The sequence below is a fragment of the Sminthopsis crassicaudata genome, chromosome 4 (assembly GCF_048593235.1).
Source record: "Sminthopsis crassicaudata isolate SCR6 chromosome 4, ASM4859323v1, whole genome shotgun sequence".
Classification (NCBI taxonomy): domain Eukaryota; kingdom Metazoa; phylum Chordata; class Mammalia; order Dasyuromorphia; family Dasyuridae; genus Sminthopsis; species Sminthopsis crassicaudata.
The window spans coordinates 380,526,113-380,540,657 of record NC_133620.1 but is presented as its reverse complement, the minus strand read 5'-3'; the positions used below and the strand labels follow the sequence as shown (position 1 = coordinate 380,540,657).

Here is a 14,545-nt window from a genome sequence, read left to right as displayed (position 1 = left end):
TGGTTTCTGAATCTCCCCCACTGAATCTTGGTTGAGGCTCCTAGCTTATATATGGTCTCTTCAAGGTGTGAATCGTGGAACTATAGTAAGTACTAAGTAAATGTACTGAACCATGCTAAATTACATAACTATTGTCTCTATCAATTCCACTGACTGGGCACCTTGTTTCAAGTTCTGGCCCATAACAGCTGTGGTCTAAGATTACAAAGCAGAACTTTGGCCCATTGGATTTGAACTGATTATCTTATGCTTATTAATACCACTAGTTAACTATCTGATATATTTAGCCACAGATTAAATTCCATCCAAGTTTTCATTGAACATCTATTTGAAAGAATTCTACTTCTGGAGTATCTAGAGCAGCTGTTCTCAACTTTTTTTGGTTTCAGGACTTAAAACCTATTGAGAACTCCAAAGAACTTTTTATGTGTATTATATCTAGCAATGTTTACTTTTTTCAAAATTAAAACTGATAAATTTAAAAATATTTATGAATTCATTTAACATGATAATAAATCCACTACATGCTACTGTGATTAACATTTTATGCAAAATAAGTATTTTCTAAAACAAACAAAAAATAATATGAAGAATGACAGTGTTTAATGCTGGCATTATAGAAGCCAGCAAGATGCTTATATCTGCTTCAACATTCAATCTGTTGCAGTGTTCTGTTAGTAAAATTCATGTAGAAAACCTGGCCTCACATAGATATAGAGTTGGAAAAGGAAGGCACATAATAGATAAATAACATCTTAATATTATTATGAAAATAGTTTTGATGTTGTGGACACACTTTGAGAACCCTAATCTTGAGTAATGTTTATGCACATAGTCTCTAATTCCATTCCCTTAAGTAACATTGAAATTAAAAAGAATGGCAAATAGGGATATACAAAAAACTGTACCCTGCTCCTGCAATGGTCTTTGTCAGCACCTATTTCAATCCATCTTATTCCTGACATTTATAATTCATTAGTAATATTCCTGCAGCTTTTTGTCAGTAGTGAATAAATCATATTTTATAGGTGAAATTTGTTTTGCCTATATTTACTTTGCAACATGACAATTCTTTGGACCTACTGTTGTGCATTTGAAATGAAATGTAATTTCAAGATGAAAAATGTAAAGGTTTCAGCAATATTTTTTTCCCTTCAGCTCTCAAAGGAGAAAAAAGTTCAAAGGAATTTTTTTCTTTTGATTGTAATTAAAAAAAATATGTAATTATCTCTTGGTACTCTTATTATTAAAGTTGAATTATGAAAGGTGCATTTTCTATGACATCAATTTAACTAAAAGTCAATTTGAAAAAAAAAAACCAATTACTTAAAATTTGTTATAATTACTATGTATCATTATTTTCTCCTCTAGTGAAATAGTATTCTTTTCATAAAATTAACTCCCTTCAAATGTAGGTATTACTTGACTGGGCAAGACACAGTCTGGTTACATATTACAAGAAAAAACTTGAACTGAAGGAGGACATTGTTGAAAGACTTTGGATCTATCTGGATAACATCCTGCATAGCAAAAAATTACAGAATCTCATCACGAATGGAAAGACAGTAAATCTCCATTTTTCACTAGCCAAGGTAACTTTGCTTACTCTTATTATTGTACAAATGACTTGTATTTTCCCTAATACCCAGCTGCTGATGTTTCACTTCTCAAGGTAATCAATTGATAAACATGTATTAAGTATTTAAAATGTTAGACATTCTGCTAAGTTCAGTTCTGGAGGTACAGAGAAAGGGGAAAAGGGCCCTTGCCCACAAGGAGTATTACATTCTAATGGGGGTAACAACTTGTTAAAAATAGATACATCCATGATACACAGTAGATAGGAGATAGAAGATGAAAGTTGAAATTAAGACCCATTCAGTTATGATCATAGACAGAAGTTGAAGGAAATTTAACATCTAGTTACCTCATTTTACAGAGAAGGAAACTGAAATTCATAAAGATGGTCATTCTAGTAGCCACTAGTGCATAAAGTGTCAGGCCTGGAGTCAGGATGACTTGAGTGCAAATGCAGCCTCAGACACTAGCAGTGTGACCTGGGCAAGTCAAATAACTTGCTTGCCTTAGTTTTCTTATATGTAAAATAGGGATTTTAGTAGCACCTACTTGCTAGACTTTTGTAAGGATAAACTGAGGTAATAGTAAAACACTTTGCAAGCCATAAAGTGCTAAAAGAAATGCTTTGTTGTTAAGAAACACACTATTTAATGGCAAAACTGGGATTGTAACCTACCTCTCTTGACTGCATATAGTACTTTGTCCTACCACCATGCTTCCTTCCTTTTGACTCATTATTCAACTTCAGGCTTGAATATTCCATTTCTTTGTATCTGTATAATGAGCATGATACATCCATTTACTACTATTAGACACTTTGAGATTTGCTATAAACTTTTCCAGGTGATTAGAGATCACCTTTCTGTTTTTGGACTCTGCCAAAGGGAGGCCAATAATTAGGGAATTCTGTGGGTGGGTGAGTAGGCAGGGTACAGTAAAGGCTCAAGTGAGAAGGAAAGTAGATCACTTTCTAAGCCTTGATGAAAAAAGAAGTTGGCAAAAGCCCAACTGTTCTATTAACATAATGATTGTGGAGTTTCTAAGGGACTGAGATGAATTATTTGAATCAATTGTCCATCAGAATTCAAAGTTGATGGAATATATACTAAAAGTTAGGAACCCAAAGTGCAAAGAATGTAGAAATTATTACGTTCTCAGACTAGCTGCTTCCTAGAAATCTCCTACTTACTCAACTATCTCCTCCAATTCAGGGATCTATATAACTGATGTCAAAGGTTATTCAGTATTTCCAGGTGCAATTGGAATGGAACTATATTCCATTATATAATTTTAAAATTGACTTTTATAGAGAATTGCCTGAAATTTGGATATGGAAAGATATGATGTATTCATTTTCCAGAATTGGAGAATGTATAAGCTGAGGGCCCTTTTATGAACCAAAGCATGACCTTTTTGCTTACTGGCCAAATGAGCTGTAGTTTTGTTAACATCAAAAACACAGATTGACTTATGGGGATTCTTTGGAGTTGCTTGTGGGAATTGCGACAAGAAACTGTTCCTCACATATCTTTTATACTTTGGTATAACAACAATTTAGATATAATCTCAAAAAATATTTTGAAGGTAAGATCTAGTCCCCAGGGAGTTAAGTGGTTGTCAGGATGGCAATATCCTCATGTTGTATTTTCATGCCGTTGGGGGCAGTGCCACTGTTTTACTATTATTATTATTTTTCATTTCAGATCATAAATGAAAGAATAGCTGAGTTTTCTACTCCTGCTGCTCAAAGAAATGTGTGTGCTGTGCTGAGCTGCTGCCAAGGCATTCTCTCAACGCCTGCTCTTGCCATTATGTACACAGCCAAGCATGAGCTGATGCTAGAATTATTAAATGAGCTGTGCTGGCTGGCATGTCGACATCCAGAAGGAACTTTTATATCCCAGTTGTTTGAAGTTCTCCATTTGGCCTTTAGTCAATATCTCCTGATCCAGCGTCAGCAGGTCAACCCCAATCGTGTGTTTGGGGAAGTAATTGGACACTTATTCCAGCCATGCCTTGTCTTAAGGCACTTGCTTTCTGTTGGTACTTGGGCACAATGTGACCAAGGCCGTGTGCGGCAGTATCTGAGCAAGGAAGTTCGGAATCAGATTGAATTCATCATTCGAAATGGAATCTTTCAGCCAGAATTGTTATCCTCTTACAAAGAGGAGCTTTTATTGACAGAGCAGTCCAAGGACAAGAAGAAAGAGACTATTAAAAATATCCTGACACCAACCAATACCATGATCAACAGACTGCTTGATGTGAACTCACGTGAGCCCTCTCTCCATGTAACTGTTGTGGCTCACTCAGTATCTTTGTTATATAAACTCTTTTTAGATTCTTACTGTAAAGAAGAAAATCAACTCATTTGTTTTCATTTACTCCCCAAACTTTTTGGCTGTCTGAGGATTTCATGCCTGTCAGATGAGCAAGTAGAGACTCTTTCTCTGTCAGAATGGACTAATGAACTTTTGGTTGTAGAACAGCTCCTGAACTTGGTGGCTAACAACAACATCTACAACGTGGCTGCTGATCGGATCCGGCACAAGGAGATCCAGTTCCAGTTTTATCGCCAACTTGCTGAACTCCTGATAAAACATTCACAAGCCTCTGTGCCAGCATGGTTCCGATGTCTCAAGACTTTGATCTCCTTGAACCATCTGATAGTGGAGCCAGATCTGGATGACCTAGTTGCTTCAGCCTGGATTGATGCAGAAGTAACTGAACCTCGAACCAAGAAATCTCAGGAAGCCCTCATCTATTCACTGTTTCAGACTTATGCCAAACTCAGACAGGTGCCTCGGTTGTTTGAAGAAGTTTTGGGTGTGATCTGTCGACCAGCTGCAGAGCATCTGAGGCAACCTGATTTGACTCTGAACCTGATGGTAGTGCTTCGGGATTGTCTCATGGAGTTGCCTCCAAATCAGATCCTGGATACTTGGTCCCTTGTGTTAGAGAAATGCCAGGCATTAGTGCTGCCTTATGTGAAGAGTGATTCTGATATGGCCCTCAAGTTGCTATCTCTGAGTTTATTGCTGCATGGCATCTTGTTTAGCATGAGATGTTTGGATAGTGGTACTCCATTGCCTGTTGTCAAGTGCACTCAGCGGGTGATGGAGAAGATGCTTCAAGAGGTCATTCAACCTATGCTTGACCTTCTAAACAATTACCAGTTCCAGGCTTCAGAGCTTGATCTGTGGCTAGAGAAGGTCAGGGATTCTGCACTCCTACTGTCCTATACTTGGGCAGAAATCGACACTATGCTTACTTTGAACTGCAAACAATATATCCCTATAGTGGGGACTGTTACAGACATTTCTTCTGAGAGCTTGAGTCTCTCTTCATTCTTTTCAGGTATCAATATGAAACAGTGGGAAAAGGTACAGGAACTTACAAATCATTTTGCATTCACTAGTAGGTATTGCTTAGAACTGCTATATATGCAGAAAATAAAAAGAACTTTAATGCAAATGAGCTTTCAGTCTGATAGAGACCTCCAAACTTTAAGGGATGATGCTGCCTTCATTGTCCATTCTGGTAAAAAAAGCATGAGACAAGAAGTAACTATGTGGAATCATCAAATAGGGTCGTTGAGTGCTTCCTCTTATCCGGTTGCACACTGGCATTTAATTGTATCCAATCTTACAATCCTTATTTCTTACCTCTCTTCAGATGATGTGAGCTATATAGCCAATGTACTGCTTAATACTTTGCCCACCACTAAAACTCAGGAAGGCTCAGCAGAGGAAGAATCCTCTATCACAGTTGGACAGGTGTCCCAAGCTTTGTTTCATAGTCCTCTTTTTCCAGAAATGCAATCCCTCCACTCTGCTTTCTTAAACTGTATAATTGAGAGATGCACTAGGATCCTGTTTTCTGGCAACCATAATGACAAGAAACTCCTAAACCAACAGCTACCCTGGCTTTTTGAAAAGAATCACATAATTATAACACAGTGGGAAATCAAATCTGAAAAAGATGGACCTGAACCTTTGGAATCAAAGGAAGAAGTTGCTCAGAATTTACTGACATTAGCAAAGACAGACATCCCCATTATTTTGAAGGGAGACCAACTAGAAAGAATCATGGATATATTGGAATTTTTTTCTTTTTTAAAACTGGACTATCTCCTGCCATCATACCATGTACATTGCTTTCTTCTGTTACTATCTATGGCATCCAATACCAAAGTTGATAGCTCTTGCCTTTCAAAAAGGAATCTCAAATTTCTAATGACTTGTTACCAGCTTCTTGATTGCTTGCAAAGGGGCAAAAATTCCCGTTTGATGTTTAAGATCATGTATGCTAGTGATATATTTGAGGTCATATTGACTTCGCTGTTTAATGTGAGCAAGAGATTTCTCATTGATGTGGATACACCTTCTTGGTTAGAATTCCTTCAGTTAGTAGGAGCTTTCTTAGAACATTTTTTTGAGGTGACCATCCAGTTGAAGCTGAGTCTAGTCCTCAATTTTGAAAAAATCTTATCATTTCTCTCAAATTGCATCATATACAAGGAAACAACTTCTGGCAAGCAATTGGAAAACCTAGACTTTGCAAGCAGCCAACTTCTTTTGGTATCTTTAATGAAATTTTGTAAAATTTTGAGCTGTTATATTGAGCAAAAGAAGTTTTCAGGTAGACTGCCTGATTTGTTGCAGCAAGCCATTCACCACACTGGAATATTTATACAGATTTGCTCAGAGAAAAAAGACTTGCTCCTACCTTCAGTTTTCATTTCATCTGTTACTATATTACTTGAAGTTGAACTGAGCCATCAGTCCAGGGCCAGAGATGCAACATGTTTAAAAGCTGAAGACAGCATGCTTCTTTCCCATACTGCTTTGTATAGGAAAGTTTATTCTCAGATATTGATAGAATTGCCCTGTCTGGCAGAAAATGACCAGTCATTCAAGTTAGCCTTACAGTTCTTGACACTTTTCTCTTCAACTCTAGAGTTGCATCCTAGCAAAGATACAGTTTTTGTTTCCATATTTTGTTCCATAAAAAGAGTACTTGCAGGTAAGTTGCTTTTTTCTTCAGTTAATTTTGTATTGTGTACTATGAATTATGGGGAAAAATGCTTTTGGGGTTCTTGCTTGTTTATAATTATTTATAATTTTGAAGTTTACTATTGGTTTTTTCCCCTTCATAGCCAGTCACCTCGTTCATCCATAATTAAACTGGATGGACCAATTCCAGTTGTTCCATTTCACTAGTGATAATGGATCTTTCTTTTCTTAGACTCTCCTGAGAAAAGATTAATCTGTGTCAGATCTTTCCAATATAGGTATACTTTGTATAAGATTGCCCTAACCAATGACCTTTTTGTAGAGAGACATCATTGTGTGTCAGAACTTTTAAATTGGGATTAGGATTCTACACTTCCAGTTGAAGGTCTGACATGTACTAGATATGTGACCCTGAACTAGGTTTAACTTCTCTTAGCTTCAGTATTGTCTGGAAAAATGGTCTGTTAGTGCTTATTATATTATCTATTTGCATCTTCCTTGTGAAATAAAAATTTTTTTAAAACTAAAAACTATATAAATATAAACTTTTATAACTTTAAACAAAATCTAACCATAGTCATAAAACTCAATCATAATGTTATTTGGAATGTCACCTATTTTTAATGTTATTCTAGGGAATGACCTTTTCCTATTCTTAAAATAATGCCTTTAAATGCATAAAATAAAGTACATAGGAGTTAATTATTGAAATACAGTTATGAAAACATTTTTAAAAGTTAATGAGCCCCAGGTTAATGATCCCTGGATTAGAAGTATTAAATAGGACCTGCCAGCTTTTTCGTTATTTTTGTTTAAGAACTGCTGTGCTGTCAAAAAAAAAAAAAAAAAAAGGTAACATGTCTTATAGGATAGAAAAACCTCATAAGAGATTCTTAAGGTTTTTAGCTGTCTTGTTTTATAGCAACTTATTAGGCTATCTTATAGCTAATAATTGTTGACAGGAAGTAATTTATCTATAGACAAGGAATAAACAGTAACTTGTAGTCTATGATTTTTAAGGTAGAGGGACTGATCAGTTCATTAATCTAAAGTAGCTCTTACAATAAAGGTACAGATTCCTTTCTCCCAGTTGACAAGCTCATAACCTGTGAGGAAATGACATATCTTTTCAGATTTATTTATTGATGGGTACAAGGCTTTACTTTAAGTTCAAGGCAGGACTATATAAACAAGTGAATGTTACAGTCTGGAAAGTGAAGCCACCTGCACTGTCTGGGATTGAAGCCAGAGTTTGAGTGTTGTGGCCTGGATAGCACTGGTATTGTCTTAGTCTTCAAAAGCATCTCTGTATCTCTAGTTCAGTTGTAAGTTAATTTAAAAGGCTTTGATATCTCTTTGCTATGTTCTTTTATATCAGTTACTCTAGGAAAGACATTCATCTTCTAATAGAGCTAAAATTTGGTCATTTGTTAAGGCCAATGATAGGGATCTGAAATGGATTACCTGTTAGAGTAGTATCTGAAGTTCTGCTTCCTCTGCCCTTTGTTAAATGCAGAAGCTTATCCTTGTCATATTTTTAGCCTTAACTTCATAGTTCCCTGGACTCTGGTACTAAAAACTTTTGATTCAGTTGCTGAAAAAGCTAATGTAATCTTAAGCTCCATTAGTGTGTCTAGATCAAGAGAGATTATTGTTCCATTGAACTGCCTGCCATTTAAATCACATGTGGAGTATTTCATTTACTTCTGGGCACTATGTTTAAGTGGTCTATTGACAAACTGGAATGTGTGTTCAAAGAATGTTGATAGGAAGGTGTCAGGCCTAGAAATCACATCAGGAAGAGATGCTTAGTTTGGACTAGAAGTGAAATGTGAGCATTGTCTGTAAAGATTTAGAGTACCATTGTTTGAAAAAAAAAAAAAAAAAAGTTAGTCTTGTGCAGTTGTAGAGAATTGAATCACATGAACATAAACCTTAAGCTGGAAGGATCTCAGAATCTAACAAAGCAGCCAGTCCTTTACAGATAAGACCATTTCAGACACATTAAGTAGCTAGCCCATGGCCACACAAGGAGTCCTCTGGCTCCTGAGTGCTCTTCCCATGGCATTGTGCTTCCTCAGATTGTACACTAATAGGAGGCTGATTTCAGTTTGGTATAAAGAACTTCTTTAAAAAAACATTTAGGGCAGGGCAGCTAGGTGGAGTAGTGGATAGAGCACCAGCCCTGAAGTCAAGAGGATCTGAGTTCAAATTTGGTCTCAGACACTTAAACACTTCCTAGCTGTATGAATGACCCTGGGCAAGTCACTTAACCCCAATTGCCTCAAGAGAAAAAAAAGAAACATTTAGGGGAGTTAAAAATAGAATAGATTAACTTGTGAGAATTTTTCATTATTGGGATTATGACTCTCAATAGAAAATGAGTTCTTTCATGTGTTTGTTGGGCAATTGAATTCAGCAATCTTTCAATTCCTTTCCCTAGTAAATTTTCTAGGATTAATTTTGCTATCAGCACTATTTTTAATGTCTTAAATTAGTTCCTGTATTTAGAAGAAAATAACTACTTCTTAAAAGGTGGTGAATAGTCTCAAGTCATATCTAGTATTTAAAAAAAAGTCATACCATGAGTTTTCAGAAAAATAATTATTGCTTTGTCTTTTCTTTTTTCCTTTTTTTTTTAAACAGAGGAAATCGTTTGATCTTGATTCTTTATGTATGTGTGTGTGTGTGTGTGTGTGCATATTCGTGCATGTGCCACAAGCAAGAATACTATTAGTTTATGATTTGAGGAGTAATTGGAATATCTGGATGTAGAGTAATTGAATTTATATATAGATATATGCATATACATATGTATATCTGTATACCTGTGTGTATGTATATTAATAATGTGGATTGAATTTGCAACACACATATATGTATGTATGTGTGCATGCATGCATTAGTAATATGGATATCTTTCCAATCTGAAAATGTTAAGAATGTTTTGTTTTTTGAATTTTCTACAAAGTTGGTTCAAATATATTATGAAAAAAAAATGAACAAGTAGGGTTCTTTAAAAAAAAAATTCCATTGGATTATATCATAGATTGTGTTCTGGTCCTTAACTAAATCAGTTGTATAATTGTGAGCAAAGCATGTAACCATCTATATCTTAGTTGTCTACAAAATAGAGGGGAGGAGGGAATGAGCAAAATAATTTTAAAGGTCCTTTCTTAATTAGAAGTCTGATCTGTTTCTCTCCAGTGCCCATGTTTGAGATGACTAGAGAATTCAGTGAGGCAGACAGTCTTGATTTCTCTGTTCCATTTTTGGTAGTCAGTACTTTTCTGATCTAGTCCTACAAATGTTCCTGAGATGGCTGAGCCTATGGATTCAGGGGAGAATTGTCATGTGAATCTGAAACAGTACTGACTCTGTAGGCTTTTTTTTTTTTTTCTTTTTAATTTTTATTTAATTTTATAATTATAACTTTTTTTTTTGACAGTAAATATGCATGGGTAATTTTTTACAACATTATCCCTTGCACTTACATCTATTCAGATTTTTTCCCTTCCTCCCCCAACCCCCTCCCCCAGATGGCAGGCAGTCTTATACATGTTAAATATATTACAGTATATTCTAGATACAATATATGTGTGTAAAATCGAATTTCTTGTTGCACAGGAAGAATTGGATTCAGAAGGTAAAAATAACAGTTTACACTCATTTCTCAGTGTTCCTTTTCTGGATGTAGCTGATTCTGACCATCATTGATCAATTGGAATTGGATTAGCTCTTCTCTATGTTGAAGAAATCCGCTTCCATCAGAATACATCCTTGTACAGTATCATTGTTGAAGTGTATAATGATCCCCTAGTTCTGCTTGTTTCACTCAGCATCAGTTGATGTAAGTCTCTCCAAGCCTCTCTGTATTTCTCCTGTTGGTCATTTCTTACAGAACAATAATATTCCATAACATTGATATACCATAATTTACCCAACCATTCTCCAATTGATGGACATCCATTCATCTTCCAGCTTCTAGCCACTATGAAAAGGGCTGCCACAAACATTTTGGCACATACAGGTCCCTTTCCCTTCTTTAGTATTTCCTTGGGATATAAGCCCAGTAGTAGTATGGCTGGGTCAAAGGGTATGCACATTTTGATAACTTTTTGGTCATAATTCCAGATTGTTCTCCAGAATGGCCGGATTCTTTCACAACTCCACCAACAATGCATCAGTGTCCCAGTTTTCCCACAGCCCCTCCAACATTCATCATTATTTGTTCCTGTCATCTTAGCCAATCTGACAGGTGTGTAATGATATCTCAGAGTTGTCTTAATTTGCATTTCTCTGATCAATAGTGATTTGGAACACTCTTTCATATGAGTGGAAATAGTTTTAATTTCATCATCTGAAAATTGTCTGTTCATATCCTTTGACCATTTATCAATTGGAGAATGGCTTGATTTCTTATAAATTAAAGTCAATTCTCTGTATATTTTGGAGATGAGGCCTTTATCAGAACCTTTAACTGTAAAAATGTTTTCCCAATTTGTTACTTCCCTTCTAATCTTGTTTGCATTAGTTTTGTTTGTGCAGAAACTTTTTTTTTTTATATTTTTCAAAATAGTTTATATTGGGTTTTTTTTTTTTTTTTTTTTCATTTTTCCAAATTATCCCCTCCCTCCCTCCATTCCCTCCCCCCGATGGCAGGTAATCCCATACATTTTACATGTGTTACAATATAACCCAGATACAATATATGTGTGTAAATACCATTTTCTTGTTGCACATTAATTATTAGCTTCCGAAGGTATAAGTAACCTGGGTAGATAGACAGTAGTGCTAACAATTTACATTCGCTTCCCAGTGTTCCTTCTCTGGGTGTAGTTATTTCTGTTCATCATTGATCAACTGGAAGTGAGTTGGATCTTCTTTATGTTGAAGATTTCCACTTCCATCAGAGTACATCCTCATACAGTATTGTTGTTGAAGTGTATAGTGATCTTCTGGTTCTGCTCACCTCACTCAGCATCAGTTGATGTAAGTCTCTCCAAGCCTCTCTGTATTCCTCCTGTGCAGAAACTTTTAAATTTGGCATAATCAAAATTTTCTATTTTGTGATCAATAATGGTCTCTAGTTCTCCCTTGGACACAAACTCCTTCCTCCTCCACAAGTCCGAGAGGTAAACCATCCCATGTTCCTCCAATTTATTTATGATTTCGTTCTTTATGCCTAAATCTTGGACCCATTTTGATCTAATCTTAGTATGTGGTGTTAAATGTGGGTCCATGCCTAGTTTCTGCCATACTAATTTCCAGTTTTCCCAGCAGTTTTTGTCAAATAATGAATTCTTATCCCAAAATTTGGGATCTTTGGGTTTGTCAAACACTAGATTGCTATTTTTATTCACTATCTTGCCCTGTGAACCTAACCTATGCCACTGATCAACTAGTCTATTTCTTAGCCAATACCAAATGGTTTTGGTGACTGTTGCTTTATAATACAGTTCTAGATCAGGTACAGCTAGACCACCTTCACTTAATTTTTTTTTCATTACTTCCCTTGAAATTCTTGACCTTTTGTTGTTCCATATGAATTCTGTTGTTATTTTTTCTAGGTTATTTAAATAGTTTCTTGGAAGTCTGATTGGTATAGCACTAAATAAATAGATTAGTTTAGGGAGTATTGTCATCTTAATTATATTTGCTCGGCCTATTCAAGAGCACTGAATGTCTTTCCAATTATTTAAATCTGACTTTATTTTTGTGGCAAGTGTTTTGTAATTTTGCTCATATAATTCCTGACTCTCCTTTGGTAGACATATTCCCAAATATTTTATACTATCGACCGTTATTTTGAATGGAATTTCTCTTTGTATCTCTTGCTGTTGGGTTGTGTTGTTAATGTATAAAAATGTTGAGGATTTATGTGGATTTATTTTGTATCCTGCAACTTTGCTAAAATTCTGAATTATTTCTAATAGCTTTTTAGCAGAGTCTTTGGGGTTCTCTAAGTATACCATCATGTCATCTGCGAAAAGTGATAATTTGATTTCCTCATTTCCTACTCTAATTCCTTGAATCTCTTTCTCGGCTCTTATTGCCGAGGCTAGAGTTTCTAGTACTATATTGAAAAGTAATGGTGATAGTGGGCAACCTTGTTTCACTCCTGATCTTACAGGGAAAGGTTCTAGTTTATCGCCATTACATATGATGTTTACTGAAGGTTTTAAATTTATGCTCCTTATTATTTTAAGGAATAGTCCATTTATTCCTATACTCTCAAGCGTTTTTAGTAGGAATGGATGTTGGATTTTATCAAATGCTTTTTCTGCATCTATTGAGATGATCATATGGTTTTTATCTGTAGGCTTTTTTAGACTGGTATCAGTTGGTTCTTTAAACCAAAGTTCCAATAGGCCCATCTTACTCTATTCTCTCAACTCTATTTCTAGAGAGGAATCTATGTCAGACAAAGGAAAGGTTTTTTGTTGTTGTTGTTGTTGAGTTGTTCCAGCTGTGTCCAACTTTGTGATTTCAATTAGGGTTTTCTTGGGAAAGATACTGGGGTAATTTGTCATTTCCTTCTCTGGCTCATTTTATGGATGAGGAACCTGAGGCAGAATGAAGTGACTTGCTCAGGATGCCATGACTAGTAAGTGTCTCAGACCTGATCTGGCATTCTGTCCACTGTATCATCTAGCTACCCAAAAAGTAGAGAGTAAGAAAGCCAATTATTTCTCCATAGCAACCCTGGGAGGTAGGTGCTGTTATTATCTTCATTTAACACATAAGGAAATTGAGGCAATCAGTGGTTAATTGACTTGTCAGGGCATATAGCTAAAAAAATGTCTGAGTCAAGTTTGAACTAAGGTCTTCTAATTCCAGGTCTGTGCCTTTAGTCACTGTACCATCTGGCATCAGGCCCTATCTTGTTCTCTCACTGTTGTAGGTCTGAGAGGCTGAATGGTTTTTGGAAATATCTTTGGCTATGGGTACATCAGTCTCTGTCTGATCACATGGTTTTAGGCAAGTGGCCTAATTTCATTGTGATTCAGTTTCCTAATGTCAGATGAGAGTTATGGAATAGGGGTCTCTTAAGGTCAATCTAGCTTTAAGATTGGAGGTTTAATATGTGCAGAGCTAGGTCTTTCAAGATGGGGTTTTCCCTATTCTGTGATTTTAGGGGTTCCTGAAGGGTCACCTGTTCCAAAGTATATTTTTTTACCTGCTTATTAATCTTTTAAATTCCTTTATAGGGAACAGAACCTTTAATTCAACTACTAGAGATAAGATTAAAGTGAAAAATAACTCTTGGAGAGGCAATTTTAAAATTCATATTGCTATGAGGGATTAAGGGGAAATGAAGGTGAGAGCAATAGGGGACTGTACCTCTGAAGTGGCAGTGTGTGCTATATAAAAAGGATCTCTTGGGACTGCTTCATAATGTGTGTAGGTTTATCCTAAATATAGTAATAGTTTTAGAGAGAAAAAAAAAGTTTGTTTTTTTTCTAGGTAGAAAAAAATTTGATTCAGATAAACTTTAAAATTATGGTAGTTTTTCTTCTGAATCAACATGACAAGTGATGGATTTTTCTTTTTCTGTTCACAGATCCTAGAATACAAGTGAGTGAAGATGTGGAACTTCTTATGGCGGCACTGTTTAACCAAATGCTGGTTGAAGGCACAACTGTGGAGTTCCAGATGATAATGCAGCATATTCTCCAGGGACTAGAGATCAGTAATATTTGGAGACCAGATATAAATGTAAGTGATTCTCTTATATGTTTCTAAGGTGTTTGGCTTGTTTATATTTTCTGAGATACATATTTATTTGTTACCTGATCTTTATACAAATGAGAAAACTTTTGAGATGTTATATTCTAGATTCATATCTTGCCTTTGACACCTGTTGGCTGTGATATCCTGAGCAAGTCACTTACCCTTTCAATGCTTCAAGCAACTCTCTTGAGAATATAAATTGTAGATCTTTATTGGTT

The 14,545-nt window shown here is 35.7% G+C and overlaps 1 protein-coding gene across 3 annotated transcripts in view; it reads left to right on the top strand.

The window, feature by feature from the left end:
• The window catches only part of URB2 (URB2 ribosome biogenesis homolog), a 49,983-nt gene that overhangs the window by 2,822 nt on the left and 32,616 nt on the right, over positions 1 to 14,545 (top strand). For all 3 annotated transcript variants that reach the window (XM_074262374.1, XM_074262373.1, XM_074262375.1), the window contains exons 3-5: positions 1,416 to 1,592; positions 3,282 to 6,603; positions 14,158 to 14,312. In XM_074262374.1, coding sequence (XP_074118475.1) covers positions 1,416 to 1,592; positions 3,282 to 6,603; positions 14,158 to 14,312 — 3,654 coding nt within the window. The remainder of the gene's footprint in view (positions 1 to 1,415; positions 1,593 to 3,281; positions 6,604 to 14,157; positions 14,313 to 14,545) is intronic.